The 18542-nt window shown below is 35.1% G+C and overlaps 1 protein-coding gene across 1 annotated transcript; it reads left to right on the top strand.

The window, feature by feature from the left end:
• Positions 1-16047: 16047 nt before the first annotated feature.
• Positions 16048-17011, top strand: LOC140810160 (uncharacterized). The gene is made up of 3 exons (XM_073168005.1): positions 16048-16170; positions 16285-16356; positions 16560-17011. Exons 1-3 carry the CDS (start codon positions 16108-16110, stop codon positions 16851-16853), a joined length of 429 nt encoding a protein of 142 aa, XP_073024106.1. The 5' UTR covers positions 16048-16107; the 3' UTR covers positions 16854-17011.
• The last annotated feature ends 1531 nt before the right edge of the window (positions 17012-18542 follow it).

Here is an 18542-nt window from a genome sequence, read left to right as displayed (position 1 = left end):
TGTTTGAATTATTTATTTTGAGTGACTAAATGATTAATTGTGTAATTTTATTTGATTTCATGATTTAAAGATTTTCAGATGAATATCGGTGGTTGACCGGGGACGGAGGACTATAGACGATTAAGGTGTTAAAGATTTAAAAGCTAAATTTTTATTTTAAGAATTATTGCATTTTCAAGATCAAGTTTAAATTAATTAGTGGGAGCAAGGGATTTTATATATTTTATAAGCGGATTTTTGGAAATATATATTTTAAATCTTTTAATTTAAGCCTAATTATTTTATTAATTTTAATGGCTTAATTTATTAATTAAAAAAATTAATTTGATTAAGCCCATTAATTAAAAAGTTAAAAAGTCTTTTTGTTTTTTTATTTAAACCTAAACCAACCCCACCCCGCCGCCCCCACCCACACACACACACACACACACAAACACACGCACCTAAACACCTACACACACAAACACACCGAAACACACACTAGTTACGTAAAAGACAAATTGGGAAGAAACTAGCGGCCAAAGAAGGGAATGAAGGCAAGGAAATTTTCGATTTTTTTTCTCCTTCGTTCTTCGACTTTCTTCCTCGTTCTTCCTTCCAACAACAATCACCAGACTCCCGTGCATCCCAAAAGTGGGTTTTTGGTGGGGTCTTGACAAGAGAAAAGGGTAGAAAAAAATAGAAATCGTCATCTATTGGTCGTCGACTTTCACCGCTACGATATTCTTATTTCGAGCGTTTTAAACGCAAAAGCACCCATTAATCTTCATTTTTCTCATCTATTACACCATATTATATGTTTGATGCATATTTGCATGAAAAATATGAAATACTACCTTGTATTTTTGTTTTTATGGCTTATTATGCATAAAACTAGAGTTTTCTTTTTTTAAAACTCTTCATAATGATGCACAAAGGGGCTGCCATGGTTGGGGTACTTGAAGGGATGTTTTTCCACATATTTAAGGGTCCTTAGGTGTATATTTAAAGGCTGGAAAATATAGGACACCATTATGAAAAAAATTGTATGTTTTAGAGTCCTAGGGTACGGTTGAAAGGCCAGGCGTGTTTGGGGCTGGTAGGTTCGGTCCAGCAGCATTTCATGGGTTTGTTCTAGGTCCTAGGATGGTTGGGTAGAGGCTGGACATGGTGGTTAAGGGCTGGAGTCAAAATTAGCCTAAGTTCAAATCATATTAGGACTAGAACTCTTGGTGCAGAAAATTCAGTAGCTTTCTAGACGTGTTCAAGGGACTTAATGGGATTGATTTGGGTAGAATATGGTTTAATTAGGTGTTGTAAGCTTTGGTTCATTTTGGTAAAATTTGGTTAAGTTTCGAATCCATTCGAGTCAAAAACGGGAGGTACGCCTAAGTTTAAAAACGAATCGGTAAATCTATCAAAAAGTTAAGTTTTAAGCCTAAGGAATATTTATTGGAGTGTTTTAAGGTTATATGTTAAGTTTGGAATGATTTAGGATGTCGTTTCGAGGTCTAAGGATAAATGCGAAAAATTATGCTGCTAGGGGTAAAACGATCATTTTACACCCGAAAATTAGTAAACGTCATGGCAGTGTCCTGAATGTTATTTTATATGATACTATGAGTATTTTTAATGTTTATGGATTTAATATGTCGAAATGTTATTTTTAATGTTTATGGATTTAATATTTCAAAATGTTATTTTAAATGTTTATGATTTAATATGTCAAAGTGTTATTTTAAATGTTTGATTTAATATGTTAAAATGTTGATTTTAAAAAGTTTATGGCTTCTTATGATTTTTATATGTTAAAACATTTATTTTAAATGTTTGCGGATTTTTAATATGTTAAAATATTTATTTTAAAATGTTCATGGATGTTTATGATTTTTAATATGTTAAATTATGATTTTAAATGTTTACAGATTTATATGATTTAATATTGACATTTAAAAGATATGTTGCATGCTTGGTTTAAAAGAAAAATGTTAGATGCATGTTTAATTTTTATTAAGTGATGAGAATACGAAATATTGAAGGAAGTGAAGTAATTGTGACTAAATATGTTGGAGATATCGTGAGGGTGAAGGTCCTAGTAGGAGTCCGATGATCGTATTTTTATTGATACGAATATTAAAACGTTAATATGTTAATACGTTGGTCAATGCTCTGTTGACCGGTGAGAGTATTGCTGATATCCCCGCCGCCCAGTACTGTGATTTTATGTAGATGGATCCATCGTCCAATACGAATATGAATACGAGTCACAATTATCGATCTGAATTCAACGAAAGGAATATGAATATGAATATGAATATGTTGATACAAATATGAATATGAATACGAATATTAACATGGATATGGATATGAATATGAATATGTTTATATTGATATGAAATTGTTTATGAAAATGTTTATGAAAAGAATATGAAAATATTTTTATTTAAAGTTCATACATCTTTATGAAAATTTTATTGTTTTAAAGTTTATGCATCTTCATGAAAACGATATTTTAAATATGATTATTTTTCACTGTTGCATGTGATATGTATATGTATTATGTTGTTATCAAGATTATGGTGTGTTGAGTTTTTAGACTCACTAAGTGTGATTGACGTAGGTGATTATGAAAATGATGGAGGTATTGATGGTTGATCTGACTGGGCTGAAGGTGCACATAACCCGAGGTCCGACGCTAGTTTTCCGCACTAGTTTATGATTATGATTTATTTAAGAATATTTTTTTACGATGATTTATTTATGAGTGGTTTTTTGAGAGATTATAGTATTTGCTATATCTTTCAAATATTATTTTTAGGTTTGGTAAAATGTTGGACGATTTTACGATGCAAATTATTTCCATTTATTTTTAAATGTTAGTTAGTTGTTTTATTTTAAAAATGGTGTAAAGGTATTTTAAAGTATACATATGTATATTTTGAATTATGGAGATTAAGGAGAAATTTTTTTTCTAGCACGTTTTAAGAAAACGAGTAGCAGACGTTTCAGTAGATGTTCTCTCTTGGACTCATCCATCGAGAACCCCTTAACGATGGTATCAATGTATGTGGACTGGGTGAGACCAAGCAATCTTCTCGATCTATCTCTATAGATTTGTATTCCCAATACAAAAAATGCTTCACCCAAGTCCTACATCGAGAACTTACTCGCTAACCATATTTTAATTGATTGCAACATCCCTACATCATTCCCAATTAGTAGACTATCATCAACATAAAGCACCAGGAATGTCACAGCACTCCCACTGAACTTCTTATACATACAGGGTTCCTCAGGATTCTTAGTAAAACCAAACTCTTTGATTGTACTATGGAATATGAGGTTCCAACTCCTAGTGCCTACTTTAGACCATAAATATATCTCTGAAGTTTTCATACCATATGCTCACTTCCGACATATGTAAACCCTTCAGGTTGAGACATGTAAATCTCTTCCTTAATATACCCATTAAGAAAGACTGTCTTGACATCCATTTGCCATATCTCATAGTCATACCATGTAGCTATGGCTAGCAATATCCTTATAGACTTGAACATTGTAACTGAAGAAAAGGTTTCCTCAATGTCAACTCTTTGTCTTTGAGTATAGCCTTTTGCTACCAATCGCGCCTTGAAGGTCAATACCTTCCCATACGCCCCAAGTTTCCTCTTGTAAATCAATTTACACCCTATGGGAACATTTCCCTCAGGTGGATCCACAAGATTCCACACTTGGTTTGAATGCATGGAATTCATCTCAGATTCCATTGCTTCAAGCTACTTGGATGAATCGCCATCATATAACGCTTCCTTGAAGGTTAATGGATCACATCCATGGTTAGGCTCATCATGGCCCTCTTCAAGAAGCAGACCATACCTCATAGGTGGTCTCAAGACTCTCTCGGATCTTCTAGGAGCTTGTATCTCCTCTCTTGGCTCTTCGGGTGTTTGTTATATTCAATTGTCGGTGTCTCTCGAACCTCTTCGAGTTCTATCATCTCCTCTTTTCTATCCAATAGTAATTACTTTTCCAAAATGGTTGTGTTCCTCGAAACAAACACATTTGTTTCTTGGGGATGATATAAATAATATCCAACTGAATTTCTTGGATATCCCACAAAGTAACATAAAATGGATTGACTATCCAATTAATCTCCCATTGTCTGCTTCACATAAGCAGAGCATCCCCATATTCTAAGATAAGAATATTTGGGAGGCTTACTCATCCATATCTCATATGGTGCCTTATCACTACCTTTGAATGGACATTGTTCAACAATAGTGTCGTTGTCTCAAGCGCATATCCCCAAAAGGATGGCGGCAACTCCATGAACCACATCATAGACCGAACCATGTCCATCAAAGTCCGGTTACGACGCTCCGAAACACCATTCAACTGTGGTGTAGCAAGCGGAGTCCACTGCGAGAGAATCTCAATCTCCCTAAGATACTCTTGGAACTCGGCACTCAAATACTCACCACCTCGATCCGATCGAAGTGACTTGATGCTTCGTCCCAACTGTTTCTCTACTTCACTTTTGAATTCTTTGAACCTTTCAAAGCCTTCAGATTTGTATTCCATCAAATACACATACCCATACCTCGAAAAGTCATCGGTAAAGGTGATGAAGTAGGCATGTCCATGCTGAGTGGTGATGCTAAGCGAACCGCACACATCGGTATTGATCAAATCCAATAACCATTTGGCTCTCTCCACATGGCCCTTAAAGGGAATTTGGATCATCTTTTCTTTTAGACAGGATTCACAAGTCGTGAGAAAATTAATATCAGACATATCAAACATGCCTACTCCCACTAGTTTGTTCATCCTTCTTAGATAAATATGTCACTATGCCAAAAATCACTTTTTAGGGTACTTAAGTGCCGAAGTATATGGACGTGAAGTAATAGATGTACCTTTTACTTCGCATAATACCCGAAGTTGTAGTATTGAAAATACCGAAGTCTTTTGGCCGGTTTTGGGAGAAAAACCGGTCCAGAATTGGACCGGTATCGAAGTAATAAATGTGTTTTACTTCATCGATTATAGTGAATAATGAAGTAGTATATCATATAACTCCCTCTTAATTATTATTTAGCGACGGAATTCATGTTCAAAACCGTCGCTATTTTGCGACGGAATTCATGTTCAAAACCGTCGCTATTTTGCGACAGAAGTAATGTTAACTACCGTCGCTAGTGTGCGACGGAATTTATATAAAAAACTGTCGCTACTTAGCGACGGGGTTCATATGAGTTCCGTCGCTAATATGTTAGGTAAATTAAAAAAAATTTAATAAATCTGTGTTATGAATTGGTGCGGTAAAATATAAAAAATTTAATAAATCTGTGTTATGAATTGATACAATCGTGTAAAAGATAAAATTTTTAAGTATCGTAAAGTGGTAAAATCGTGTAAGAAATAAAAATTTTAAGTGTTGTGAAATTGTAAAATCGTGTGAGTGATAAAAATTTTAAGTGTTGTGAAGTTGTAAAATTGTGTAAGTGAGAAAAAATTTTAATTGTTGTGAAGTGAAGTGGAAGAAAGTGGAGAGAATTTGTATGTATTTATAGAGAGTGGTGGAAGAAAATAGAGGGAAAAATAGGCGGGATTGAATTTTTTTGAAAATGGCGACGGGTTTAGTAAAAACCGTCGCAACATTTTAAATCGGCGACGGTTAAAATGGAGGGAAATATATTCGGGGTGGAATTTTTTTGAAAATGACGACGGTGTTCTTTTAACCGTCGCCAAATTTTTAATCGGCGACGGTTGACTTTAACCTGTCGCTACTTTTAGCGACGGTTGTTATTTGACCGTCGCTAAATATAGCGACAGTTTTTAAAAAACAGTCGCTAGTTTTAAATATGCGACGGTTTTTATTTGACCGTCGCTAAACTTAGCGACGGGTTAAATTAAACCGTCGCCGATTTAAAATTTGACGACGGTTTAAAAAATCCGTCGCATGTTTTAATCTTTTTACTTCACTACTTCGTATTTTCATTATTTTTTACTTCATCAAAATTGATATGCCGAAGTAAAATATATAAAAAAAATACAGTGAAGCCCGTGTTTTTAAACATTCGAAGTAAAATATATTATTTTACTTCGCTTGTGTTATTAATGAAGTTATTGGTAATATATTACTTCGTAATTTATTTTTGCCGAAGTAACGCCTGGCGAAGTAAAATGTCATTTTTCACATAGTGTGTCCTAATCGAGCATGCCATAATTGTGTCGAATTTATAGTATCTTGTTTTCGTTTGTTTGTTGTTGTTATTGCTTGGACATTGTTTAATGGAATATCTTTCAATTTTAAGTTATAGAGATCGTTTTCAAGTTCTCCAGTACCAGTTAAACATTCATTCTGGTAAATGTTGCAAACATCTTTGCTAAATAAACAAGAATATCCATCTTTATCAAGCATAGAAATGAAAACAATGTTTTTCACCAAATCAGGTACAAACAAAAAATCTCTTAAAATCAACTTGAAATCATTGTTCAGCAATAAGTAAACATCTTCTACGGCTTTGACAGCAACTCTTGCTCCATTGCCCATCCTCAAGAAGGTCTCACCTTCCCTTATTCTCCTACTTCTTCCCATCACCTGCAAATCATTACAGATATATGAGCCACAGCCGGTATCCAATACCCAAGAAGTAGAGTTAATTGAAATGTTTACTTCAATATAGAACATACCGTTTCCAGAACCCTTCTGGGAAAGATATTCTCTGTAGTTACACCTCTAATGTCCAGGCTTCTTACAGTGATGACATATATCAGTAGTCTTGTCAGCCTTAACTGGTGTGGGTGCCACAACGGGATTCGAAGCTTGCCTCTTCAAGGGCACATTCTTCTTGGGATGTTGGAAAGAACACTTCTTTCCCTTCCCATGTGCACCAGTCTTCGTACCAGATAAAGAACCCATATAAAGAATCGGCTTCTATTTCTTGATGGTCGACTCAAACGTAACAAGCATGTTCACCAACTCCTCAAGGGTAGGCTCTAGCTTGTTCATGTTGAAATTCAACACAAAAGGATCAAATGAGCTAGGCAGTGATAAGAGCAACACATCGGTGGTCAACTCCGAAGGCAACAAAATATCCATGCAAACGAGCTTGTCCACAAGCCCAATCATCTTTAGGCCATGCTCATTGACGAGACCCCATCTCGCATGCGTATAGTGATCAGCTCCTTGACGGTAGCATGCCTAAGAGGTCGAGTCTTCTCACCAAAGAGCTCCTTGAGATGCAAATTAATGTCAGTACCATTCTTTGCATCATCAAAACGCCTCTACATCTCATCATTCATAGAAGCCTTCATGTAACACTTAGCTCGCAAGTCATGGTCACACCATTCCTTGTAAGTCTGTAATTCCTCAGGAGTGCAGCTAGTTGGAGCCTCAGCAGGGGGCGACTCAGTAAGTGTATATGCTATCCTTTCTGAATTCAAGATGATTTTTAGATTTCTTAGCCAATTGAGATAATTAGGTCAAGTTAAAATGTGTTTGTCGAGTATTTCAGATAGCGGATAGCGAATCGAAGACAATGTCAAAATTTTTACTGAAAAGTAAAACAGATAAATGTTAATGACTATTTTAAAATATTTAGTAGGATATAAAGTATGGACTTTTACTTTATAAATTTTCGCTCCCACTGTTTTGACATTTTCACTACCCTCTTGTGAAAACGGGAAGCTCCTTTCCTCAGTAGGTACGTAAGGTCCAATTAGCAAATTATGATCCCGAATAATATCAGCCAATCATAATTCCTAAAAGGTAGTTTTCAATTGCATCTTCATGCAACCTCTACGTAAACTTTTGTCTCACGTTTGATTAGGACCCAATAATATGACGTCGTTCCTCTTTACGTGTTAAGCCTTACCCATCGATGTTGAACCTTAATGGAAGGTCGCCATGAGTTCCCTCAATAATATGAGTCGGAATCATTGTAGTTCCGCGTAGTTCACATCACCATATCGATGGATGTCACAGCTTTCCGGTGTTCAGGGCTCCCCCAATAATATGAGCCGAGCCTCGAGCACGGGTCGCGTTCATCATGCATTCATTGTCGATGGAAGACATGGAAATTATAAACTCCTTTATAATTCTCCTTTTCGGGCTTGATATTTATTTTGAATCTTATTCAAAATGAGGGTTTTTAATTTTTCAAAGGTCTCATCATTATTTTGTTTAAAAGCTCACCATGTTTGATTGTATATATATGCTGAATTCATGCCACTTTGTTATTATTATAATAATAACGCACATACTCATTATTTATAACATATAATGCATATATTATAAAAGTAAACAAAACAAAGATGATCAATTGTCCCAATACTAATGGCCCGTATGAGCTAAGCACAGACTTAGGTCCAATCCTAGGGAAATGCATGGGATGCAAATGCAACTTTTACATAAGCGTCTAATATTTACATGTCTTCGATCTTCATAATCATCAAGGTCACCATGTTCCAATCTTGATCTTCCACTATACAAATATTTATAAATAAATATACATGGCAAATAGGGATACATCTCATGGGGGTGGAAACGGACCATAAACCAAGCCCACTTATAGATTGATAATTATTACAATAATTCAATACAAAATATCCTAGCATACACCTAGCAAATTGAGCTTGAACTTTTGATCATCCTTCATGCATAATATCACATATCATACATCAACAATTAAATATCATAATAATCAATTGACCCAATATTATATATCTTGATCCAATCACTAATCGCCACGATTATAAACTAAATCAACAAAGTAAACAAAATCCTTTGTCTACTTATGAATTAATTTATTTATAACCGAATTTCTTGTAAATCACCATTTACTATAAATAATTAAAGTCCAACTTCAAATATTTATTTTATGAGAAAATATATACAACTTTTGTAGATTTAAACTTAAGGCTCAAAAGACATTTTTCACCAAAAATATTTTGGTCCATCTAATGGCCCAACAACTCAAGGCCCACGACACTTTGATATTCCAAAAAATTTTGGAAACCCTAGTCATAATCGCCGTTGCCGGAGCTCCGTCGCCGTATTCCGACGAACAAATTTTTTTTATTTTTTTAGGGGTGGTTTTGGAAGGGCTGCCCTTGCTGCCTGAAATGGGCAGCCCTCGGGCAGCCCGAGCTGCCTGAAAACGCCCCAAAATATGGCCTTGGTTTGTTGCAACAAATTATCTCACGCTGATAGAAATTGACGTCAATATAATATCAAGTATTTTCTACACAAAATAGTAACCATAGCTCTTGATACCACTTGAAAGGAGGATCGGTCACGGTGCCCGGTACGCAACAGAAGTTTCAAAAATATTTTTCATGAAGAAAACCGAGCACCTCTACTAGTTGTGTAGCAAATAACATAAAACACAAAAATGACATTCATAGGGTGTTTTTAAAATTTTTACTTTTCAATCAAAAAAGATTGATGATAGCTCCAAATTAGTTGTCAAGCAACTAAGCTCTTGAATGATTGACCCAATCTACAAACTTCCTTGAACACTCCTTGGTCAAGTTCCTTCTTTCCTTCAAATTAGGTCCACCACTAAAACGATAAATCCATTCTAATTTTGCACTAGAAAAATTAGTGCATTTTTCTTTAAGAAGAGCAAGCTTTCCTCAACAAATGAAGAAGCCAAAAATGGAGAGAAAAAAAATCAAAAATTTCGGCCAAGGCATTAAAAGAGAAAGGGGATAGATTTTCTTGTTTGTGGAAAAAGTTAAAGTAAGCATGTGTATGTCATGCCTTGGATATTAAAAAGTAGCCTCCAACCCTTCACCTCCCATGCATGAAATTCTATTTGGGCTTGTAACAATTACAAAAACTCAACTGGTGGGCTTTAGTAAATTCAAGTAAGGTTTAATTGGTCTCAAATTTGTTTGAGACATTTAAATTAAATTCTATTTGGGCTTGTAACAATTACAAAAACCATGGAATTTAATTTAAATGTCTCAAACAAATTTGAGACCAATTAAACCTTACTTGAATTTACTAAAGCCCACCAGTTGAATAATTATTTCTTATTGGGCTCTACAAGACCCAATATGATTTAATTAATTTAACACTTGAATTAATTTAATTATTTGGACTCTACTAAGCCAAATAATATTTAATTAATTCAACACTTGAATTAATTTAATTTAGTCCGTAATAATGTTTAGGAAAATCACAATTTTGAAATACATCATTTATTTGTCCAAACTTTAATTTAGAAACACTTCCACAAATTAAAAGTCACATTCCCCTATAGAAGTCATACTTCTAATTTTTCTTGTACTTATGAACTCCTTTATAAGCAGTTCAACACATTGAACTAATTTTACTTATTAACGGGATCTAAAAAGTTAGCACTTGTGTGACCCTCAATGGTACAATGATACAACTATCCGTGGGTTCACATCTCAATGTGATTCGGGACTAAACATGTCCTTAGCATACCCCAAATGCTTCATTCTTACTTATCAACTCATTGATAATAAGAACGTCAGAACTCAAGTCTAATATTATCCAACCAATCATGTTAAACGCCTAGTAACATCGCTTACATGATTCCCTAGGTATCAAATGACAGTTCATGCAAGAACCATTCTATTATGGTTAGCGTACAGTACGGTCCCTTCATCTCATATATCCCGACCGATTCAACAACTATTGGTATATCGAGAGCTATCAAATAATCGATACTATGTGTCATGTCGTAGTTGCATCGATGTTGTAATCTATGAATCTCATTTCATAATTACGACCAACACTCTGATCAGATATTTCAAACTACATACACATAGGATATCAATACCCGAAGGTAAGCGGTGAATCCTAGTCTACATTGGATCGACTCCTATGTGTTTCGACAAAACACCCAACCTTGCCACCTGATGACCCCATAAGAGTTGGTAAACAAGTAAAAGTACAACGCTAGTATATAGAGTCACAATGTTGTCCCGGGTCATAAGGACTAATGGTGAACAACCATAAACTAGGACGTTTCCACTCGATAATTGAGAACCACTTGGAAAGTCTTTTATGGAGGGTTGTTCAGTGCACTCTACAAGGAGCACCTTGCTGCATGGTACCTACATCACAGATACTAGTCTCAAGCTCGAGCGGCCTTTATCTTTCTTAGCGGAGACTGAATCGACTAGGAGCTGCTTAGAATATACACTATTCCAAATATGAGTTTCATGATACTCATAATATGAGCATCTCATATTCTTTCTACTATTTGTATATTCAAGGACTTTATCTATGCAACTAGCATGAGTATACAGATAAAGATGTGCCAAAACTATAATATCATATATTATTAAAATAAAGATTGTTTATACATAGAGTTTCAACGTGAACCCTCGGCCAACACTTTTCTCGACGGGCACCTACTCTAAACGTGGCATCATGTCCAAGGAAGATCCAACGAGGTTCACAATATTCGTAAGTATGTATGACGTGCAAAGGTATGTGATTTGACTTGTGGCCAATTATATTTCGGGTTTGGAAGCCGGAGAACGTGTCTGGTGACCTCTCCAACCTCTTCGAGGTAATTATGTTATGTTAGGGAGTGGACATTCAATCCAAGGGCTATGTAATCCTTGTTGGCCCACTACTGAGGTTAGTTTGATCAAACGATTTATGTTTTGGGCTACTTTCTTTAAACAGAACTCTGCGCAAAATGATTTATGATTACGATGATAAGCATGAAAATGTGATTTATGAATTTTTTATGCATAGAAGTCGCTTTATACATATTTATGATGATATTATTCTATGTACGAGCTATTTTAAAATTGCATGAATTTTATTACGTATTACTTGTTATTCACGGTTTATGCATGCTGATGCATTAGATTCACTAGATTTGATCGATGCAGATGATGTTGAGGAGACGAGAGGTCGTGACAAGTGAGCAGGCTTGGACAAGTGGCAGCGCAAACCCGAGGAACTTGTAGTTCACGAGATTTTTTTAAAACTACTTACTCTGATTTTATACATTTGTGATGATGAGGGCAAGCTTTGAAACTTATTATTTTATGCTAAACTTTTTCAAAATTATGGTGGTTGTTTTGACTTGGGATTTTTATGGTTGTGGTATTCAAATGTTGAAGTTTTATTAATAATTTTATTTTTAAGATGCGTGATGACCGTTATTTTTTTTACGAGTTATGCTAATAATAAATTATATAATAAGAAAATTTTAATTTTTTCTACAAATATTAAAGTAGTTCTATTTTAAGTAACGGGTTATCACATATATTATGATGAAACATTTGCTCTAGTAGCCAGAATTGAAGTCATCAAAATATTTCTTGCCTCTGCAGCTTTCAAGAACTTTAAAGTATTTCAAATAGATTTGAAGAGTGATTTTCTGAATGATTTACTGCAATAAGAAGTCTATGTGGAACAAACCCGAGGTTTTGAAGATCATTTCCTTCTAAATTATATAAAGCTTTGTATGGCCTTAAATAAGCACCAAGGACATGATATGACACAAACTTTCAATTTATTATTAATCATTATTTTAATATTGAAAAAATTGATAAAACATTATTTACTTTGGTAAAAAACTAGCATGGATTCTTATAATACAAATATATGTTGATGATATTATTTCTGGATCAATTAACACAAAAATTTGTGAGATATTTGCTAAGATGATGCATGATCAATTTGAAATTATCATGATGAGAGAACTAACATTCTTCTCAGGATTACAAGTTAAACAGATCGAGTATGAAATTTTCATAAACAGAAGAAATACATCAAAGATCTACTGAAAAAGTTTGAAATTGAAGCATGAACAACAACCTCAACTCCAACGAGTTCTTCAACTAAGCTCGATAAATATGAAGATGAATTTCAGTAGAGGTAACCATGTATCGAGGTCTAATTCATTTTTTTATTGTATCTTACTGCTAGTAGATCAGACATAATGTTCGTAGTATGCATCTGTGCTAGATTTCAATCGGGTCCCAAGCAATCTCATTATGTAGCTGCTAAGCGTTTATTGAAATATTTAAAGGTTACTCAGAATGTTGGTTTATGGTATCCAACAACTTTTCATGACAATGCAGTATTTACTCAGCTATCCAATGATCTCAGGACTATAGAGGCCTCAATATCTTTAATCAAACAATATTTTCGCAAGGATGATGTTGTGGAGATTCCAGAACCCTTCAGAGTTAAGATAGTTGAGGAAAGAACCGAAGTTCCTCCAAGGATGAGGTTTCCAGGTACTCCTGTACATTCACATGAACAGGTTTCAGATGGTACTATAAATCCACCATAACCCGCTTCCTCAACAATGCACTCTGGCAAAGGCTTTTTTTGTAGCAAAGGAAGTGATTAATTCCATTGATCAAGAAGCTATTGCAAAAGTAACTTTTGTTGTTCGTTCCGCTGCTGATTTGTTAGCTTATGATATTTTGCCTACTGTCTCAATCACCTCTGAAAATGAATAATGCAGTGTTATTGCTGTTGATGCTCCCCTTGCCATTGTTCAAGAATCCGTGCTTCGTGATCTTTAAATGTTCTCCTCTGAACATCAACAAAAAATGAGGTAACTTTTGTCTGCTGATCCGGAACCAATTCTACCTCTGAACACTGATATTGTTACACTGCCTGCTGAACCAAAACTCATTATTGATCCAACTTCTGCCCTAGTTCTAACTTCTAAGCAACCAGTTGGAACATCTATTGAGCATTCTGAATGTGTTGCTCGCTTAAACAAACTCAAAGAACACATGCACGTAGAATCTCCATCAACTAATAATCAAACTGTCCGAGAGATTGAGATGGAAGATGTTAAGCAGAGATGCAACAAGATCATTGAAGTCGTTAAAAGCATTATGTTTGAACAGCGACTACTAAATTTGCTTTCAATTTGTCTAAAGATTGTTTGGCTAAGGAAGTATTGGCTAATAGCGAAGATGCGACTAGAATGCCTATTCATCTCTCTGGCCTCAAATCAGGTTTTGTCAAGACACAATAATATGTCATTCTTGCTCAAACAGATCTCATATCTTCTACAATTGCTCAATCTGATTCCCTTCAGACACTAAACTCCAAGGTTGAAACTTTAGATGCCAACTTGACTGATCAACACCTATCTCTTCAGACCTTGCATAACAGAGTTGGTAACATTTCTGAGAGAAGATGAAAGAGAAAGAACGGAAGAAGATGCAAGAAAAAGAGCAGAAACAGAACCCAAACAAAATCGAGTTGAAAGTAAAGATGAAGAAATCAATGATTATGAGGAGTAGACTGCAAAATCAACATTCTCTTTTTATCTCTTATATTTTAAGTTTTTCTTTGAATACAAAAGAGGAAATTTTTAAGGACATCTTAATTATGGTGATGTAGTGCTTAAAAAAAAAAACCAGAACTGTAGTTTTGGGGGTTTTGGCTGCTCTTATGTTGATGTACTACTTAACGAAAACAAGAATGCGTCTTAAGAAGAAACACCAGAAGAGAGTCAATATCAAACATCAGCGAATCTAGAATTCAGTAGTTCAAAACCAGAAGCAGTTGTCATTATGTTACTCTCTTATGATAACATGTCAAACTTGATCAAATCACATAATCTTTAAAAGAGAACAGGTGATATCTGTTTTTTGGTACTATCTACCAGAATGTCCCTATTTAAGGGGTCATTCTGTACAATAGTTCATATTATTTATTGTTATGAAATGAACCGTACATATCATTTTTTGCTCACTACCAGTTTGAGCATAAACAAATAACAAGTCTATTATTAGATTTAGGTACTCTTAACGAGTAAAAGAACCATTTCTATTCGGAATGTGAAATTGGATTATAAAAAAGGTTCTTGAGGATTATATCATACATGATGAAAAAATCAATCATTCACGCACTCAAGATTCTCATATATACTGAAAGCCTAAAGCAACACACGCTTAAAAGTTTTATTAGATTCAGAAGATAATATGTGCTACCATTGCTCACATTCTTTTATTGTATTATCTATTATAAAGTATGAAGTGTTTGTAATATGAGGAAATAGTCTTTTCTAGAATCAAATTTCATAAAGTGTTTAGTTGTAATACTAGGAGTTTGAGTAAGAAATTTTAAGTCCTACTAAAGTGGGTTTGTACAAATGTGTACTTATCAAAGTTTTCTAATGATATCTTCTGGAAACTATTGAAGGGGAAACGTAGAATGATTTTATCTTTCGAACTTCTAAAAACAAGTCTTGTGTTATATTACCTTCCACTGCTTTTAGTTTCATCTACTGTTATGGATTGTTTCCGCATTTTAGTATTCTTCTACACTTCCTCAAAAGAACGAGACCAATTTCGTAGATCAACTGGTACCAGGATTGCTGCCAAGATCTATATAAGTCCAGGAGGTCTTGGGTTCTAATCCTGGGGAGGCAAAAACTCCAGTGTCTGGGCTGGAGAAGTTCTATGAGTAATGGGTAATGGGATAACCGTGAGGGGACTCAAGCCCAATCGGGAACAGCCCATGTGCATTACAAAAAAAGGCGCCTTTTTTTGTAATGCACATGGGCTGTTCCCGGTTGGACTGATGCAACACGGTTATCCCATTACCCATTACTCATAGAACTTCTCCAGCCCAAGGCACTGGAGTTTTTGCCTTCCCCAGGATTAGAACCCAAGACCTCCTGGACTTATATAGATCTTGACATCAATCCTGGTACCAGTTGACACTCCTCAAAAAATTCTGAAGTACACTTTCAGAAGCCGGAGAGAGAAAAAATTGAGAGTGTTTATTCAACTTCTTCTAAACACTCAATCGATCCTAACATATTGATTTTGTAAAATAATGTAATAAAACTAAGTATTAAAACAAATATTCATCGCATGTTAATATCTATATATTATTTTACAAACAACTCAACACCTGTGTCCGACCATTAGTAATAATAAGGATAGAGTATGCTGAAAAAGAGGGGGTTGAAACATTCTTAGCTAAAGACTCCACAATTGTCAGTCCATGTGTTAATTGATGCACGTACTTAGGAAGAGACCATAACAAATAACCGCTTTCCAAGAAATCTATAAATCCATTTTACAATTGTTTTATGTAAAAATATTCATTTCTTGATTTCATTTTCCCAATTCTCCCACAAAATGGCAAACCAGCATCGTCCCACCAACACGAGCTATACTGGACAGGCTGCAGGCCAGCCCCAGGTGTTCCTGTCTTTATCTTCATATATTCAGCTATCGTTTTATTATATGTTTGAGAATTTTGATTTTTAAAAGAGCTTAAACTTTTAAATCATTCGACTTATTTGGATGTTGTAGTTGAGGAGAGATGACTTAATCAACCAACCATCGAATCTGCAAAACCAAGGCCAACCCAACTTTCTTCAAGAGGTAAACGGTTTTAAAATTCATTCAATATATATAGTACATGCGATGCGTGTGAGTTATACATGTTTGTTAGTAAAGATAACATAGTAAAATTGATGGACAAAAAAATACTTAAAAACCCCCTAAGAAACTCTTTTTTAACATGTAGTATAGATATATATAATGTTGCTAAAAATTATGCCTTGTAATGTATATGAATATGGAAGACTGGAACACAAGTGAAGAACATGGCACAAGGAGCAGCAGAAATAGGAAAGGGTGCAGCACAAGGTGCAGTGAACCTTGCCATGGGTGCGGCAATAGGAGCGGCCAACGTTGCGCAAGGGGCAGCTGGCGCGGTCAAGAATACTCTAGGAATTAATAATCCCGACTCAGAAGTCCCTACTGGCACCACCCGCACCATGGACATGAATCTTCCTGCCGACATCGATACCGAAGTCGGAGGCTCAACCAATCCAAGGGGCATCAACCATCCAAGCATTCCTAGTACTAGGATTTGAAGTGGATGCTTTTCCATATGGACTAAATGACGTTTTTTTTAAAGAGATTTTGCTTGTTTATTAGATTGTTATAAGTGAATTTAATCATAATGTGTCACATTATGATACATGGGTTATTCTTTCTTTTCTTAGAGGTAATGTTAATAAAATATTTTTTTTGGTGAAGAGTATAGGTTATTTATAATAGAATACTTGTTCATGAGATGACATGGCTATTTTGATAAGGGATTATTTGATTTATTTTGAGACGACAATTTCTTTAACAAAAATTACAAATTTGAAAAATACTTAAGTTTGATATGGCCAAACTCAATTCCAAAGGTATTTAATCAATGGACGTGAATATATTATTAGCTGGGAAGTTCGATCGATGCTGAGGTACAGAATCAACGATCCTAATTGATTTAGGGTCGTGGGACCTATATGTTATCATGTGGATCCTACGACTCTAAATCACTTGGAGCCGTTGGATCTCTGATTTAGAGTAGATGTCCTGCAAGCCAATTGTTGGCTAAGATTTTATTGACTCATTTGTAATGAACAATTTTTATTTTAATATAATTCATTATTTCTTGGTATGTTAATTCTTTATCTGTATATCTATGTGATCAACATAGATATAGACCTTAATTATACTTTAATACAAATGAATCGTAATTCAATATTGAACTCGTTTGTAAACACTGTATGATCTAAATTTGTTCCTAGTCGATTCAGCTGCCTAAAACATGGATAAATGTCGCTTGAGCTCGAGACTAGCATCTGTGATGTTGTGTACTGCGTTTCTTGGTAAGGACATAGAGATGTTCAAACATACAGATGAGTAGTCATATGATGATTATACCGAACAATCCTCCCTACGAACTTTCCAAATGTTTATCATTCATCGAGAGAATAAGTCACTGGTTGTGATTGTACACCATTCGTCCTTACTATACGGGACAACACTGAGGCTCCATATGCTAGGGCTGTGCTTTGACTCATTTACCGGCTCCAGGAGAATGATCAGGTGGCGAGGTTGGGTACAGTTGCGACACATATAGGAGCTAGTGCATTGTATTCGGAGATTCAACGATCACCTGCGGGTGTGGATATCCTATGTGATATGATGAAATAATAGTATAGTGGAATCTCTAGCCAGATTATGAGAGGTACATTAGAGAAGGAGTTCTCCAATGGTACATGCGATGCCACTATTTATATGTATCACATAGTTTTCGAATTATTGTGCAACCCTCGATGAACAAATGGTTGCAGATTCGATCGGGATATATGAGATGAAGGGACCGTACTGTACGCTAATCATAATCGATTGGTTCTTGCAGGCACTATTAGTGATACCTAGGGAATCATGGGGCGATGCTACTAGACGCTCTTACCATGATTCGATGAGTCTAATCAGAAATATGATTTCTGACATTCTCATGATCAATTGTTGATACATAGAATGGGGTAAATAAAGGTAAGCCCGAATAAAAGATTATGTCATGAATCACAAGCAGTTGTGAACCCACGACTATCTATATCCCTGAACCATTGAGGGTCACACAAGAACTGGATCATTTGTTCTTGTGGAGAGAATAAATTCAAGGAGTTGAATTTATATTATGATATAGTAAATTCAAGGAGTTGGATTTATGATAATTAAATTTTGAGAAAATAAATTTAAGGAGTTGAATTATGAGATAG

This window comes from Primulina eburnea, chromosome 13 (assembly GCF_022965805.1).
Source record: "Primulina eburnea isolate SZY01 chromosome 13, ASM2296580v1, whole genome shotgun sequence".
NCBI lineage: Eukaryota > Viridiplantae > Streptophyta > Magnoliopsida > Lamiales > Gesneriaceae > Primulina > Primulina eburnea.
The sequence above is the reverse complement of the archived record's forward strand: the minus strand, read 5'-3'. Positions and strand labels throughout refer to the sequence as shown.